The 17,839-nt window shown below is 26.7% G+C and overlaps 3 protein-coding genes across 3 annotated transcripts; all 3 read left to right on the plus strand.

Annotated features, from left to right (window-relative positions):
- The first annotated feature begins 191 nt into the window (after window positions 1–191).
- On the plus strand, window positions 192–7,894 carry LOC109600596 (calaxin). Its single transcript, XM_020017120.2, has 5 exons — window positions 192–259; window positions 3,176–3,402; window positions 3,456–3,582; window positions 3,636–3,889; window positions 7,577–7,894. Exons 2-5 carry the CDS (start codon window positions 3,176–3,178, stop codon window positions 7,800–7,802), a joined length of 834 nt encoding a protein of 277 aa, XP_019872679.2. The 5' UTR covers window positions 192–259; the 3' UTR covers window positions 7,803–7,894.
- A 588-nt stretch (window positions 7,895–8,482) lies between these two features.
- Window positions 8,483–13,216, plus strand: LOC109609195 (short-chain dehydrogenase/reductase family 16C member 6-like). Its single transcript, XM_020025862.2, has 6 exons — window positions 8,483–8,900; window positions 11,370–11,529; window positions 11,584–11,738; window positions 11,904–12,081; window positions 12,135–12,502; window positions 12,896–13,216. Exons 1-6 carry the CDS (start codon window positions 8,875–8,877, stop codon window positions 12,963–12,965), a joined length of 957 nt encoding a protein of 318 aa, XP_019881421.1. The 5' UTR covers window positions 8,483–8,874; the 3' UTR covers window positions 12,966–13,216.
- Window positions 13,217–13,547: 331 nt separating this feature from the next.
- On the plus strand, window positions 13,548–17,108 carry LOC109609095 (short-chain dehydrogenase/reductase family 16C member 6-like). The gene is made up of 7 exons (XM_020025748.2): window positions 13,548–13,626; window positions 14,205–14,439; window positions 15,449–15,608; window positions 15,840–15,994; window positions 16,275–16,452; window positions 16,507–16,877; window positions 16,933–17,108. Exons 2-7 carry the CDS (start codon window positions 14,405–14,407, stop codon window positions 17,003–17,005), a joined length of 972 nt encoding a protein of 323 aa, XP_019881307.2. The 5' UTR covers window positions 13,548–13,626; window positions 14,205–14,404; the 3' UTR covers window positions 17,006–17,108.
- The last annotated feature ends 731 nt before the right edge of the window (window positions 17,109–17,839 follow it).

The following is a 17,839-nucleotide window of genomic DNA, read 5'->3' on the forward strand; positions in this document are numbered from 1 at the left end:
TGTTTGTTATTATATTTTGAAATATAAATCATAAATATATTTAAGTGTAAATTTAATATTTTGCGTACGTTTTATATATTTTTTAAATCGATATTCGACAAAACACGGTTGCTATGAGACTAGTAAATAAAAATTGATGGCTGGCTAGTGCTAACAAAGTGAGAGTGATTGGACAAGGTACTCTTCATATTGTTTTCTATCAAAATTTCGCTTGGTTACCAATAACTTTGCGTGTGTCGGTGTAGGAAGTTAAAAAAAGGTAGCGACATTTATAAATTTACTAAAAGACATGTCATATTATGTATGCTGTATTAAGTAGGTACAATCATGCGAAACGTCTAATATTTAAGTAAAAATATTTAAGATAAAATGGGAATTAATTCATCACTTAATCTAGTAATAATTATAATTATTTTAAGTTCATGATATTTTCATTAAATGGATAATTATTTCTACATGTTTTTTTTTATTTTAATTGGTATCTTAAACATTAGTTAAATGTCAAATTGCATTTAAGATAATTAAAATGATGCCGTTATGTGTGTAGTATTACGTATGGCTCAGAATATCTCATAATTCTCTGCCTTTAAGCCACAGTTTATTCAATATTGATATTTTTAAATAACTTTCACTTTTTGATTAGTATATAAAAATTGTAATTCTTCTCTTCTTTATTATCAAAATAAATAAAAAATTACAAAACACCAACTAAGAAAACAAACAAAAAAAGAAAATAAACAAAACTGTTATTCTAAAATTGTTAAAAATATACGATGCACTATTTAAATTGGATGTCACTGTATACAGGATGTCCTTAAAAGATCAGAAAATCTCGAGGTGAAAATAAATCTATTTGTCTTATCTTACCTTAACACAAAAGTTGACAATTACGGAGATTCAGGGGGTCGAAATATTGATATCAAATAATTATTTTATCCATATTTCTAGACTGAAGGAAGAAAATTAAAGTGTTATAATAATACCGATGAACATTGGTCAACAAAATTTTTTTTTTTTTTAAATTCTGTATGCAAAATTATATTATAAAAAATTAGTATTGTTGCAGAGATAAATAAAAAACATTAAGTAAAATGATTCAGTAATTGAAACAATTATTTTAATTGTTTCCGTAAGTTTTTCATTGTTATGGAAACTAATAATTTGAATATTCGTATTGGTTTGCAAAAGCTTTATCAATATAGCAGAATTTCACATGATGTATAAATTGATTTCGAAGTATTGATCCACTTGCATATTAGACTATATATATTTTCATGTTTATATAACATTATCACACATATGTTTTGAAGTTAAACAAGCATGGAAATAACTTTTATATTTTTATGTTCCGTTTTATTTACAATATTTATGTATCTTACTCAATTCGAAATTAAATTGACCTATTTTGACGAAACTAATGCTACATGCAATATATCATGGAATAAAATTTAACCATTCAAAAAATAATTATTTTCCTCACACCAAATCTCTTTTTCACATATATAAAAATTAAATCAGTGTAAATTAAATTAAATTGAACTGGCCAATCAAGTCAAAATTCTAAAGTATAATTAATATATTTTTGTACAAACTTTAGTCTTGTTCGAGTATTCCTTATAATACCAATGATTTCATCAAATCTCTTTTTCACATATATAAAAATTAAATCAGTGTAGGTATCCTTGATTATTAATAAACATATTTTAGATACGAAGAATGAATTGTTTACCATAGGTTCTATTCTCTTGAACTTGGATTTATCTCTCCAAAGTATTACAAGTTAAAATTTTAAAGGATAATTAATATATTTTTGTACAAACTTTAGTCTTGTTCGAGTATTCCTTATAATACCAATGATTTCATCAAATACCTTTTTTAGATCTTTATTATAGACGGTGATTAAATTAAATTGAACTGGTCAATCGAGAACGTCAACTTGATTATCTTTTGAACAATTTTAAATAACTATGGAAGCTTCTGATCATTATCATACATAAAAATCCATGAAACTGGTAAATTATGGTTGGTAAATGATTCCATTACATGTCTCTATATACGAAATGGTCCATTTTACCAATAATTTTCTGTAATTGATGGTCTTCTACCATAACGAGAAAAGATAATCCAAATCCTAACGTTTTCTCCATCGTTTTTGTAGTGTATCTAAGATCCAAGGTTTGGAAGACGAAGAACATATTGTTTACCATATGGTTCTATTCTATTGAACTTCATCACTCCAAAGTACTTCAAGTCAAAATTCCAAATATATTTAAATCTAATCTAAATATATTTTTGTACAAACTTTAGTCTTGTTCAAATATTCCTTATGATACCAATGATTTCGTTACTGAAATACATTATATTATGGTAAAATTAGTGTAATTAGCAGCCCTTGTCACCTTAATATCGTCTATTAGCCCAATACCCGCTACATATCAAGACTATAAAACAACAATTTCTAATTCAAAAATTACATTTGTCCTAAAAAAATATCTATATAAATAATGAAAAGGTTTTTGTTGTTCTTTTTTGGTCCCCCAATTCAATTTATATATGAAAATCTGAAACAAGTAATCTTGAGTGACGTTTTCAATCAAATTACTTGCTAAAAAAGAAATTAGTAAATTGAAAGGGTTAATTATCGTTTAAGGCCCAGTGATCGCGTGAGTGGATTTCACGCGATTCGGGCTATTTCCATTGTGTTCTAATCATTATTAGTGTTAGGCGTGTATTGGTATATTTCTATGTATCGATTCTACTCTATCGCATGATATTCATTTTTAATAGAACATTGTTATGCTGCCAGTCTATACCAGCATATTCAGCACATTAATTGTTACAAGTAATTTTGTTTGTGTAACTTCCTGATTTTATGTACAAATGTATTGAAGGAAGTTTTACTTATTAAAAAATAAGTTCGACACGCAAGCATACTTTCGTGACATCCTTAATATATGGATTATGCCATAAATGGATTATATATCTTTCCTCCTGTTCTCCAATAAATAAAAAAGAATGGGAGACACAATAATATGAGTTCAAGTTTTAAATTTACATCCGAGAAAATAGCTAATAAAATCATTATTATCAGCTTCCGGCTTTCATATTGGAAAAATTTAGAAATATTGGCAAATAATTATCGATATGTTGCACAGAAATTTCAATATCTTTTTAGATGTCGAAGCATACAGGAATGAGTCCTAGGTTGAGCATGCGTGGAGGTGCCATGGTTATGAAAGGAGTTACTATTTTCCTTGCGAGCGCCAAAAGTAGTAAAACCACTACATGTCAAGCTAACAATAAACAAAAACATAAAAAGAAGAAAATGTCAGACAAAGATAATGTGTACAAATGTTCACCAAAACTACTAGAAGCTATAAAGAAGGATACACTCTTTAACAAGTAAGTTTTAACAAGTAATAGTATTTTTACATTATCTTATATATTTATTTCAGAAACGAAATAGAAGCTTTGTACAAAATATATCACAAACTTGTTACAATAAATAAGGTGAAAGGAAAAAAGGCTAGTTCCAGCGCAAATACTTCTTCAGTTATTGGGAAACAATCAACAATTACAGAAGTCGGTAATTAATTTCCTCCTACAAACGGAAGCATATTTTTAATATTTTTCAGGGTATTTGTCGAACTGTTTTTCGTGAAATACTCCACAATACATTCGACATAGTAACTGAAAATTCCCTGATGGATAGAATTTTTGGTGTGTGGGACAAACAAAATTACGGATTAATTAATTTGGAAAATTGGTTCTTGGGACTTTCATTATATTTGAAAGGTTCAATTCCAAAGCAAATTGAATTTTGCTTTTCTGTTTATGACTTGAACGCCGACGGTTTTATTACCAAAGATGAAATGTTTCAGTTACTCAAGTAAGTAGATTTTTATTTTTATATCCTTTATCTTTAATTTCAAGTCGACAGGTCCATTTCTCATTTTCATAAAACTGACATATATTTTTATATCGGCTGAAAAAAATGTTGCTGGTATTTTTATTATTAGAGGGTAAATCAATTTTTAGTTTAACAACCAACAATTTTTTTTATAAAAACCATACAATTGAAATATAGTCATTTAAAATTATACTGTACATGTAGTTTAGCAAAACTGAAAATATTAATGAGTAAAATCATATAACCTATTTTTATGATAAATTTTAGACCTCATGAAGATTTCAGTAACAAATGGTTTTTTAGTATAAATTGGCATTTTATAATAATGATAAGTGAAAGCGCCATCTTTTACACATAAGACATATTTATTTAACATTATAAATTTGCTAATATGTAATAAATTAATTGCTTCAATACTAATGTTACCGAAAATAATACATTCGTATTTTAAGAAAAATTATACTGTACATATAGTTTAGCAAAACTGAAAATATTAATGAGTAAAATCATATAGACTTTTTTTATTATAAATTTTGGACCCTATAAAGATTTCAGTGACAAATGGTTTTTAGTATAAATTGGCATTTTATAATAATGATATGTTAAAGCGCCATCTTTTATACATAAAACATATTTGTTTAACATCCTAAATTTACTAATATGTAATAAATTAATTGCAATACCAATGTTACCGAAAATAATATATTCATATTTTAAGAAAAATTATAGTGTACATGTAGTTTAGCAAAATTGAAAATATTTATGAGTAAAGTCATATAAACTATTTTTATTATAAATTTTAGACCTCATGAAGATTTCAGTAACAAATGGTTTTTTTAGTATAAATTGTCATTTTATAATAATGATAAGTGAAAGCGCCATCTTTTACACATAAGACATATTTATTTAACATTATAAATTTGCTAATATGTAATAAATTAATTGCTTCAATACTAATGTTACCGAAAATAATACATTCGTATTTTAAGAAAAATTATACTGTACATATAGTTTAGCAAAACTGAAAATATTAATGAGTAAAATCATATAGACTTTTTTTATTATAAATTTTGGACCCTATAAAGATTTCAGTGACAAATGGTTTTTAGTATAAATTGGCATTTTATAATAATGATATGTTAAAGCGCCATCTTTTATACATAAAACATATTTGTTTAACATCCTAAATTTACTAATATGTAATAAATTAATTGCAATACCAATGTTACCGAAAATAATATATTCATATTTTAAGAAAAATTATAGTGTACATGTAGTTTAGCAAAATTGAAAATATTTATGAGTAAAGTCATATAAACTATTTTTATTATAAATTTTAGACCTCATGAAGATTTCAGTAACAAATGGTTTTTTTAGTATAAATTGTCATTTTATAATAATGATAAGTGAAAGCGCCATCTTTTACACATAAGACATATTTATTTAACATTCTAAGTTTATTAATATGTAATAAATTAATTGCTTCAGTACTAATGTTACCGAAAATGAATCATTTGTTTTTTAAGAAAAATTATACTGTACATATAGTTTTGTAAAACTGAAAATATTAATGAGTAAGGTCATATAAACTTTTTTTATTATAAATTTTGGTCCCCATGAAGATTTCAGTAACACATGGTTTTTAGTATAAATTGGCATTTTATAATAATGGTATCTTAAAGCGCCGTCTTATACACATAAAACATATTTGCTTAACATTCTAAATTTACTAATATGTAATAAATTAATTGCTTCAGTACTAATGTTACCGAAAATGAATTATTTGTATTTTAAGAAAAATTATACTCTACATATAGTTTAGCAAAACTGAAAATATTAATGAGTAAAGTCATATAAATTTTGGACCTCATGAAAATTTCAGTGACAAATGGATTTTAGTATAAATTGGCATTTTATAATAATGATATGTTAAAGCGCCATCTTTTACACATAAAACATATTTGTTTAACATTCTAAATTTACTAATATGTACTACATTAATTGCTTCAGTACCAATGTTACCGAAAATGAATCATTCGTATTTTAAGAAAACATACGAATACTCTTTAAGTATTGTTTAATGCTATTCTTATTAAAATATACATAAGTATGTTCCAATTTTAATGTATAGTTAAAAATTACCACGTATGTATGTATACACAATACATTATAATATAATTATCACTGCAAATATGCACATTTGTTTGTACATATGTACATATATATTAATATAATAAAACAGTAACATAGATGGCACTGATCTAACTTCTGTGAATTACCGGGTAACAGGTAACAAGTATTATTTTTAATTTGGATCCCAAATCTTCAGTACTTGCTTATGTCAACAGAAAGGTTTTTTAATAATCAATTTAATTATGCTAAAATACATACAAAATTAAAAACTAATGAATAAGTTATACACACAGTCGTAGCCAAGTTTTCTGGAAATGCTTTGTAATCCCAATGATCTCGTTTATAACTTTATTGTATTACCTATAACCAGTTGCTTACTTATTTTTGTTTTGTTCGGTGTTTTATTAATCAATAAAATAATAAAAAAATTTATAGCCAAATATAATATAATATTTATTTGACTAAAATTTTTTTCGTTTCCAAATCAGATGGACTTAAAATGTTTAAAATTTTTATATTAGAAGTGATATTATACAAGGTGTTTCACAACTTATCCGAAAAATTTTAGCCACATACTCAATGTAAATTGTAAAAATTGTAATAGAGCAACCGGAAACGAAATAAAAAATAATTCAATCCATTTATAATTTAACTGTTGTTCCCATTAATTTGAATGCAAACTTTGTTCCACCGAATTCAATTTTATCACACTGTATATATATATATATATATATATATATATATATATATATATATATATATATATTGTTATGATATATAACTTATTCGAAATTTTTAAGCAGATATGTACTTCTAAATATTAAGTCGATTTCTTAAAAAAATTCTAATAAAAGTCCAACAAAAAACGAGATAAAAATTATTAAAGTTTGTAACTTATTAAATATTTATTACAATTTTTCTTATGAATATTATACTGTATATTATATGTAACATAATCTACAGATCTCAATGTAATAAAAAAAAGATGATTGATAATCAAAAAAGGTATAAAAGGCAAATTGCAACAAACTCTTCACAGTCCTTCAAACAGCTATAATAGGTTGCTCATAATCTGCGTCTCCGGGAACAACAGCGAGGACGTTGGAACTATTCCGACGAAATTGTATAAGACGGGCCCAAGTTGCTTGCAGATCAATGAAGAAAACTTTGAACAGTTTTTGTAGAGTAAGGTTTGCTACAAACTTTTATCTCGTTTTCTGTTGGACTTTTATTAGAAATCGATTTATTATTTAGAAGTGCATATCCGGTTAAAAATTTTCGGATAAGTTATGAAACACCCTATATTTCTATATATATATTGAAATGAATATATTTTTATTTTTAAATTTCGGCCAGGCTCAGGTCTGGGAGACGTCATTAGTGCTAGTGTACTCTTATATATATTTCAAAGAGAATACAATACAATAATAATATAAATATAATATAATTCAGTTTTTAGATTGTCCTGGCCACAAATTGAGAATGTTTTGTATGGGCCTCACATATTTAGTTATTTTTCTTATTTTATTACAGGAATTGTCTAATAAAACAACCTCAGGAAGAAGATCCGGAAGAAAGTGTTAAAGATCTCGTTGATATTGTTATGAGAAAATTCGATAAGGATAAAGATGGAAAGGTATCTTTACAGGATTTTCAAGAGACCGTTACAGAAGAACCTCTATTGATTGAAGCTTTTGGAAAGTGCTTACCTTCTGAAAGATCAAAGGATACTTTTCTAACAACTCTAAAAATTACGTGAATATGTTACTTACATATATCATAAAATTAATTTTAATTATTATAAATAAGAATGCCCCAAATCTTCAAGTAGTTTTGATAATTTGTTGAGTAAGAATTATATTAGTAGTTTTTTTACAGCATGAGTGTCATCTGCGGCTTAGGCTAGGCACTTATCTATAAATATCTATTTAAATATAATATATAAATGATAAAAGATGTTTTATTTGTAACAACCATCTCCCTTGTCAAAATTATTTATTTTAGTAAGTGAAAATAATATAAAAATAGTTACGGTGTTTAATTTGGAAATTTCTCGAGTAATAAGAAAACAAAAAAATTGTTCATAATTAAAATTTAATTAATTAATTTAATTTTGATATTTAAAACAATTTAAACATGATAACAGTGCCAATATTTAAATGTAAGTCTATAGTTAATGGTTTTGGCACTAAATCCAACAGTGCTTAGAAAAATTTAAGAGTTAAATGTTTTGACTGTTTCGTCTGGAAATGCCTGAAACATCTAAATATTTTTAACATATTTAATACGATCACCACTGTATACTAAAAAATTATTTTGCATAAAATCCCGAATGCAGTCGTCCTTTGAATATCAGAATATGTTAAGGTAACACAAAACAACGACTGCACGTTATAAAAGAATACTTCAGATAGTCTTGAAAACTGGTCCCACTTTTAATCCGACTTCCATTAATTTTATCATTTTTGACCTTATAAACTAGTCAGAAACAAGGCTTTTTTTAAGAAAAATAAAAATATTAAAAGATCAAATTAATAGATACGCAAAAGACAACAATCTTTAAAAAAGAAAAATTATTTCAACACAATTCAAATGTTTAATATATTGTAATATGTGCAGTGCTGTAACAGACTCATTGTCAGATTCGCATAATGAGCAGACGTTGAGGTTGAAGGAACTAAAACTACTAACCTAGACCTTCAAAATTATGTTGGACAAGTTCTTAGCAGGGAAACTTGTTTATAGTGAATTCCGGCGCAACATCGGACACTTTATTTAAGGGACACTCTGTTACTAGTGGCTTTTACTTGTGTTATCAGTATTTTTGCATCATGAATGGAATTAAAACGAACAGTCAGTAAGTAGTATTAAATGATTTGTGCTAATTAAATAATGTTTAATTGACATGCAACAGTTGATTTCAGTCAAATTTTAAACTTTTGTACTAAATATAACTGATTATGTGTAGTTTTTTGACGAACTAATAGATTATTATACAGTTTTAAACTAAGAAACTTAAACGTAAAATCAGAAAAGACATATTTTACATATTTTTACACTTTGACTATAAGAACAAGGACGACAACTATTATTTATTTAACTATATCCGAAACAAAATTTGTCAAATTATTAAAAATGTGATACAAACTTTTGTTTAAAAATTAAATATTAGTAAAATAGTTTATTTGTTTCGGTACTCTGATGTCATTCGACGACCATTTACATTCATGCGAGTTTTATATTATAATAAATTGTTTTTAATTGTCTAAAGGTTACAATTTCCATGACAAACCAACAAAATTGAACATTATTCTATTCTAAAAGTAAATGTTTGTGTACTATTGCATGCGTATTGATGTTAACAATTACAACTCAAAATTACTTGATAGATAATTGGATATTTTACAGAATAACTATAGAAGGGAAAGTGGAAGTATTTTGTGTGTGTTTATAAATTTATATTTTTTATGGTGCATTGAATATTGTTAATTTTATAATATTTGAATATTCGTTGTCGGTACTCTCACTTATAAAAATTTTATTGTAACATAGTTGAGATGATGAAGTCTCGCGACAAAACCTGTTCTATTAAATAATTATTAATTAATACATTTACTAACTAACGTTGTTTATATCATCATTAAAAATAATAGAAATAATATTTGGATTAACTAATGTTTTGAATGTTGAAAGATTAAAAATATTTTGTTTATATAATAGTATATTTGACAACAAATCTCTGTCGATAATTTATGAAATAAACAAGCTATTTATATATGTATTAAATATATCTTAAATGAAGCTCCTAAAACTTAATTTATTCATTTAAATTTTTCCAATTTATTAATAAAAATTATAAGAGAATTGATCTATTATCCAATCAAATTGTAATAATTTAATCTATTGTAATATTGAAATAGGTAAGTATACCTATAAACTATATCAGTTTCAAGGAGGAAATCATTACATATTTAATAAAATTGATGTTTCTTGAAGGTTATGTTGTTTTATTTATAACAATATTTATACGATTAAACATCTTCAACATGCATTATAAAGCAGATAATTTAAAAAAAGTAATACAGAATATTAATTAAAATTACTAATATCTATTTACTAAAAAAAATAACACATATTTTAATTAATAAAATATATATTTATTTATTTTTAAATCAAATTTCTCATTATATCTTACTATTATGAGTGTGAGACGTAACCTTATTAATAATCTATAACATTTACGTATATTGCATAATGTGTAATTATTTTTAAAATTATTGTTATTATGTTTTCTTTTATTTTAGGGGTTTGAAAAGTAATTTTTTTCTTATGATTAACTTTAAAATAATTTTTATAGAAAAAAATAATCAATAATTTTCTACAAGCAAATTTGTGGTGGGTTCTTGAAACTGAAGAAAACAACGTCAGTTTTGACCTTCTCTTCAGAATTGTGACAAAAATAAATAATAGTCATATAAATGAATTAATTTATTATTTTGCAGCTTCATTAAAGTTCCTAATAATTAATGTCGTAAAAAAACATCTTTTCTATTAACTAAAGCTTGTCTGAGTGAGAATTTACCTGAACTTGGTCAATGTGTGTGTGTGGACTCTAAGTTAATATACAAAAGTCATCAAAATCTTTTTCGGTTTAAGATACTATCCCACCAGGTTTTCCAACTTCAAGCTATTGTCCAGAGAGCAAGAACTGACGTAATCAACTCTTTCTTCGTCGAATGTAACAATACAATCAATAAAAAGGCACATTTGTCCAATTTTTGATGAAATTCATTGCATGAAGCCTCTCTTTAATCATTCATTCATCACAGTTTAAGACTGGCCCATTTTCAAACATGTTACACGAGAATTTTGCTCGAGATACTGCTCACTTCTTTGTTGGTGCAGATTTCAGGACGACCTTGACGTTGTTCCCCTTTAACGCATTCAGTGCCACTTTTAACAGACGACAGTTGCAATGATCATTTGGACTCTTAGTTAATATGCAAAAGTCATCAAAATCTTTTTTGGGTTCAGATACTGTTCCACCAGGTTTTCCAACTTCAAGCTATTGTCCAGAGGGCAAGAACTGACGTAATTAACCCGTTTTTCGTCGAAATTCATTGCATGAAGCCTCTCTTCAATCATTCATTCATCACTGGCCCATTTTCAAACATGTTACACGAGAATTTTGCTGCTTCACTTCTTTGGTGGTGCAGATTTCAGGACGACCTTGACGTGGTTCCCCCTTAATGCATTCACTGCCACCTTTAAACATACGAAAAAGTTAAGAAATACAACACTATCAGTAACAAAATATATTTTTCAGCAAACCGCCGAACTTATTTACTAATCAGTTGAGGGATTTGGCACACATAATTGTAGATTTTTTCATATTGATGGGCTATGTTGTTTTCTACATAGGAGAGACAATTTTTAAAACCATATTCCCAGCACAGCTTAAATCAGTGGAGAATGAAATAGTACTAGTAAGTATGATCACTTCGTTTGTTTTTACCTGTTAATATTACTTTTAACATTAGATTACTGGTGCTGGACATGGAATTGGAAAAGAATTGGCACTACTGTATGCATCTAAAGGGGCAAAAGTTGTTTGCTGGGATATTAATTCAGAAACCAATAGTCAAACTGCCAAAGAAATTGAAGCACTTGGATATGCCAAAGCTTCAGCCTACATGTAAGTAAACGTTCACAAATATAATACATACAAGGTGTAAGATTTGTACAAAATTTTACCACCAATTATCCAAGTGAAAATAGATCTATTTGTCTTAAGAAGATACAGAAGATCAAAGTTGATTATGAGGTAAGTGAGGGATAAATAGCTTTTTCGTCCTTATAGGTGTGACATATCGAACAGAAAAGATGTTACAAATACGGCCAAGAGGGTCATAGAAGAAGTAGGAGACGTCACAATAATTATAAACAATGCAGGAATCATGCCAACCCACACCTTAGAGGAGCACACTGAAACTGAAATCGATCGCATCATGAAAATAAACGTCTATGCACACTTTTGGGTACAAAACACCTCTTTGTAAATGTAACCTAGTTCATGTTTCTGTCACTTTAGATCATTCAAGAGTTCCTTCCTGGCATGAAGAAACTGAACCACGGACATATTGTGGCATTATCATCCATGGCTGGTTTAATAGGATTAAGAAATTTGGTGCCATATTGTGCATCGAAATTTGCCGTAAGAGGTCTCATGGAAGCGTTGAAAGAAGAACTTAGACAGGAGAATTATAATATTATGACCACGACGGTTTACCCATATATGGTGAACACAGGGCTTTGTAAGAAGCCATTTATTAAATTTCCCTCTTTAATGCCACTTTTGGAACCGAAGGACGTTGCCCAGTGTATAATGTCAGCTCAAAGAAGAGATGTATTTCATGTGACAATTCCAGATTATTTACTGTTTCTAAATAATTATGTCAGGTAAGTGCATATTTATTTCGTTTTTTATGGTTATAAAATATTCAGATATAAATGTTACTAGTAAATAATAAAATAATTTTCTGTATACTTATAATTTTTATTGTATTTGGAATATAAATAAATATTTAAATTAATATAATTTAACGGTTATGCAGAGAAATCCCAACAGGAAATAATTGCTATAATGTTAAAAAATTGGAAAAAAATCTGTATTTTTATTTATTTCACGTTCACAACCTTGATTTTTTAATTACAATTTTATTTCGAAAGGAAGTTAATTTAATTTAATGTACATTTTATTCCAACAAAGAGACTGAAAAAATTGAACAGTCAAACTGAAGTAGTAAATTCAGAGGAGTAATAATACATCACTCATTTTAATTTTTATTTCAGGTTGCTTCCAGTGAAGGCAGGCTTGAAGCTGAAGGATTTCATCGATTCGGGCGTGGAATCTGATCTATAATCGAAAATGTTTAGGGTACATAAAAATTACTATTCATCACACTTAAATTTGATTTACAATAGATATTTTTTCTTTAAATGTGCAATTAATACTTAAATTAGAATAAAATCATATTGTTTTTTTACGTAACATTTTGTAATTAGGTTTTTGTATTTAAATGGAAGAGTAATAATTATTATCTTATCAGAATTGTAAATTGAATTTTGTAATTTATTCATAATATGCATTAATAAACGATAGTTTTCTCATTATTCTTTTATTTATTTTTCAAAACAAAGACCATTCTTCTCAGATTTTTGGAGGCACTTAAAACCAATTAAATATAAAAATTAATAATGATCATTTATTTAATAGAACTAAAAAATTAAACAGTTTAATCCTAAAATAACGATGATAAAATACAATACTAACATTAACAACTATTAACAGAAATAAAGTAAATGTTCCAAACAAGTTTAGTAAATTTGCATGTAACTTTATCATTTAATAAAAGTTATATTACATGTTAAGTATATATGTATTGCGTTAATAATGTAAATAAAGTTAGTAATTTCGTTGAAGTATTATGAGTATATAATTCAGAATGCATTAAACAGAAACAAGCACATTAACAAGTCGATTGTCCCAAGTGTATATTGTTGTTTAAATTAAATAAAATTGTGTAAGTGAAAAATATATTTATTATTACAATTGTTCGAAGTAACAAAATTCAATTTAAATAAAATTTTATCAACTAAATAAAAATGAAAAAAAATTATTGGTAACAAATTTAAATTACTTTGAATGGGTACATTTGTAATTTAGAATACGCACAGAATCTATCTTAAAGTTTTTTGTTTTTATTTATGGTAACTAAAAAGACTACAGATAAGATGAAAATATTTGATATGCGCTTACCTCTTGAAAATTGTTATGTTATTTTTAGTTTAACTATGTTTTTATCAATAAGATCAAAGTGCGGCCATTTGAGTTAATTATTGTATCTAGCCACATTATTATTCATAGTACATTACGGTATACTTAGAGACTAAATAATTAAATTCATAGAGAACTCCAAATTTAAGCACCCCCATTGGCTAAAGCTTTCGCAATATCTGCTGTGGTATTTGGCAATTTTTCTTATCATAATTTATGAACATATGTCATATCTTGCTGTTGGAATTTGACCAGTTATTTAAATATATATTTTAGATTGTAAACGTTATATATAAAACACTAATTTCAAATTGTTTGTTTTAGATATTATTTATGAACCTGGCACAATGCCTTAAAGGTTGATAGAGTCACATGTGCAACAAACTGAATGATAATACGTTTATTAATGATAAGATAAATTAAAGAGCATTTACGGGTCAAGTTGAATTTTGGATACTTCATTTAGAAGTGATTTATCACGACAACAATACCAAAGTTAAAAGTTGTGCTTGAAATTAAACAACATGAATAAACTTAAAACAAATGGTCTATCAGAAACGTAAGTATTATTTATACTAAATTTTTTAAATCTATTAAATATTTGTTATAATCATACATCACAAAATTTTAGTAACATTTACATTTATAATAAACTAATGTTAATATGTGCAATAAACATTAAAATTACTATTTTTGAATTTCATAATTAATGGATTTAAGATGTTCACAATTTGCATTTTCATAAAGGTAATATTTAATTCTGTTGAACTAATTTTAAATATTTTTCCTAATTTACCAAAATTATATTATTATTATTATTATAATTAAAATATTATGCGTATAAATTAATGTTACTGTGATTTTCTTTAAGTTGTTGATAAACATTATTACACTTTATATATAGTACAACTTAGATATCTATCTAATCTGTTTGTTGGTTGACAATAATATTCTGCCACTTCTAATACATCTACTTGTAATGATTAATGAGGCTTAAAACAACGCATTAGTTACCAAAATTAGAATCAGTCCTCAAAAAAATAGTTTTAGAAAAGCTTTCATAATGTTGAATTTAAATATTTAGACAGAAAAAAAGAGTCTAAAATCTGTTATCAATTTTATTTTTGTTTTTCACTTATTTTTTAAAAAGTAATCGAAAAAAATAAAACAAAATATTCCCAATTAAATTCGTAAAATCCATAATTTGCCTGTTGCTTCAATTCAGTTCAGTTTTTCACTTGGTACCAGCAAATTCCTTGATGAAGTGCTCTAAAAATCTTCCTTTATCACAACTGTTCTGTTTTTTTATCCGTATATAATAAATAATAATATATAATGTAATATGTCCTAATCAAAATAACAAACTCTTAAGATAAATTGTATATAAATTGTAAATTTAAGTGGTATTTTAAACTATAACCTTGTAAAAAATGTATCATAAATTATTCTTAAGTTAGGCAAATCAAATTACACAAAACGTGAACAGAATTAAAATAACAAATCTCTTACTTTAATTATTCGTAATTTATTACATCATGTAACGTATATAAATTATTTTTATTTTTCAGGAAAACAGAATCAAACGCATTAGCAATTGCGCAAGAGATTGCTTTGGCATTATGTTTGATTTTAGCCTTTTTCGTAAAATTACTGTACTATATTGGAGACTCCATATACAATACTTTTAATAAACCTCTTCCAAAATCTGTCAAAGGAGAAATCGTTTTAGTAAGTTATTAACGCTTTAAGATGCACAAAATTAAAATTAAATAACGAACACTCTATATAAAATTGGCCACAAGGTATAGGAAAAGTAACAAAATTTCTCACCTTAAAAATACCTTTTAAATTTCACATAAATTGGGCAATTATGCACAAAAACAAAAAGAAATAAATTTAAACATTACAGTTAATTACGTTAAAATTAAGCAATTTCCTAGACACCGATTTATATTTTAGATAACTGGCACTGGCCATGGTATTGGAAAAGAACTTGCCCTTTTGTATGCATCAGAGGGTGCAACAGTGGTTGGTTGGGACATAAATGAAGAAAATAATAAAAAGACAATGGAAGAAATAGCCAATAAAAATTATCCTAAGGCTTATTCATATGTGTAAGTATATGTCTTATGACAGTAATTTGTTTGTTTACTATTATTATATATTATTTCTTTGCATAATGCATGTTGACCTTTGCTAACTTGTTGTTAATTGAGCATATAAACTTTAATTCAACGTCATTGTACATCAATTTCGTAATTTTTTTTAAAAATAAAATATTTACCACCAGAATACAACTAACTGCTAATGATAAAATTTTATGTGGTATTTTGTTTATTAGTGGGTTTGCTCAATATTTACTTTAATATGGGAAAATGTTTGATTATTGTTCAGGTGCGACATCTCTAATAGAGAGAACGTACTTCAAGTAGCTGAAAAAGTTCGTAGAGACGTTGGAGACGTTACAATTTTAATCAACAATGCTGGTATAATGCCAACTCACCCCCTACTAGAACATACACATAAAGAAATTGAAAAAATAATGAACATCAACGTGATGGCTCATTTCTGGGTACTTAACTTAAATAATTAATATTATTGTAATAATTAAAATATATAATTTTAGACGATTGAAGCTTTTTTGCCAGCTATGAAGAAGAACAACAACGGACACATTGTTGCTTTATCTTCAATGGCCGGCCAGTTAGGTCTGGTCAATCTTGTGCCATACTGTGCATCCAAATTCGCAGTTAGAGGTATGATGGAGGCCCTCCATGAGGAGTTGAGAAGACACCCCAAAAATAATATTCATTTAACTTCCATCTATCCATTCATGGTGGACACTGGCTTGTGCAAAAACCCCGTTATTAAATTTCCTAATTTAATGCCCCTGCAGAAACCTAGAGAAGTTGCCGAAGTTATCATGCACTGCCAAAGAAATAACATTTTGGAACGATCAATTCCTGGATACATGCGTGGTTTCGTTAACGTGCCAAGGTAACGATGAGCCACACTATTTGATATATGTAATAATTTTATTATTTTTTTTAAGGTGGTTTATGCCATTTAAAGCTGCCCTTGACTTGAAAGACAGCTTCGAAGCTTTTGTGGACACAGATAAATAACTTTCATAACGGTGTATACCATAAGTTTTTATTTTTCTACTTGTTATTGCTTTACATGTCATGTACATGTATCCATAAGAAAAAACAATGAGCCATTGCACAATTTTTTGTTTAATTAAGAAATACCTGTTTTTTTATTAAACCACAATAGCCATAAAAATTACTGGACCATTTCCTAAATTCATTCATTGTTTATCATTTTATTCACTCACTGATGCATACTACAATGTTGCAATATGCTTTAGACAAGATTATCCTTGGACTAAAAAAAAATGTTGACTTGTATTAGTTCAGTCGGTAGGCACATTTATATCGAACAATTTCGACGTGTATTTTTGCCGTAATTGAATTTGAAGTAATTGATAAAATTACGCAAAATTATGTTGAAGGATTCTGAGTTAACCTTTAACGATTAATTAACACAACAAACTTATATTATAAACAATTATACTGTGACTATTTTAAACTTGATTTCGTGGGGAAATGACCCCCAAAAAGCATTCAACTATATAAAAATACTACATCTGTTTTCTTACGAAATCACTGGTGTTTATAAAAAATTACTAAAAAATTAAAATAGAAAAATGAAGCCAAAATTGTCACTCAAATTTTTTGCTTTACTGGTACCAAAAAATACAAAATTTCTTAATTGTGAAGTAATTCCTATGAAATGACTAGAGCCAAAATTAGTACTACTCCCCCTTAATCAGATGGGGCAGGGGACACCCTGTATATGTATAAAAAGTAGCTAACTGTAAATGAAAGAAATGATAATAAAATAATCTGGAGTAGGTAATAAAAGCATAAATATTACTTGGCAACTATTTCGACATA

This window comes from Aethina tumida, chromosome 1, assembly GCF_024364675.1.
Source record: "Aethina tumida isolate Nest 87 chromosome 1, icAetTumi1.1, whole genome shotgun sequence".
NCBI classification, from domain to species: Eukaryota; Metazoa; Arthropoda; class Insecta; order Coleoptera; family Nitidulidae; genus Aethina; species Aethina tumida.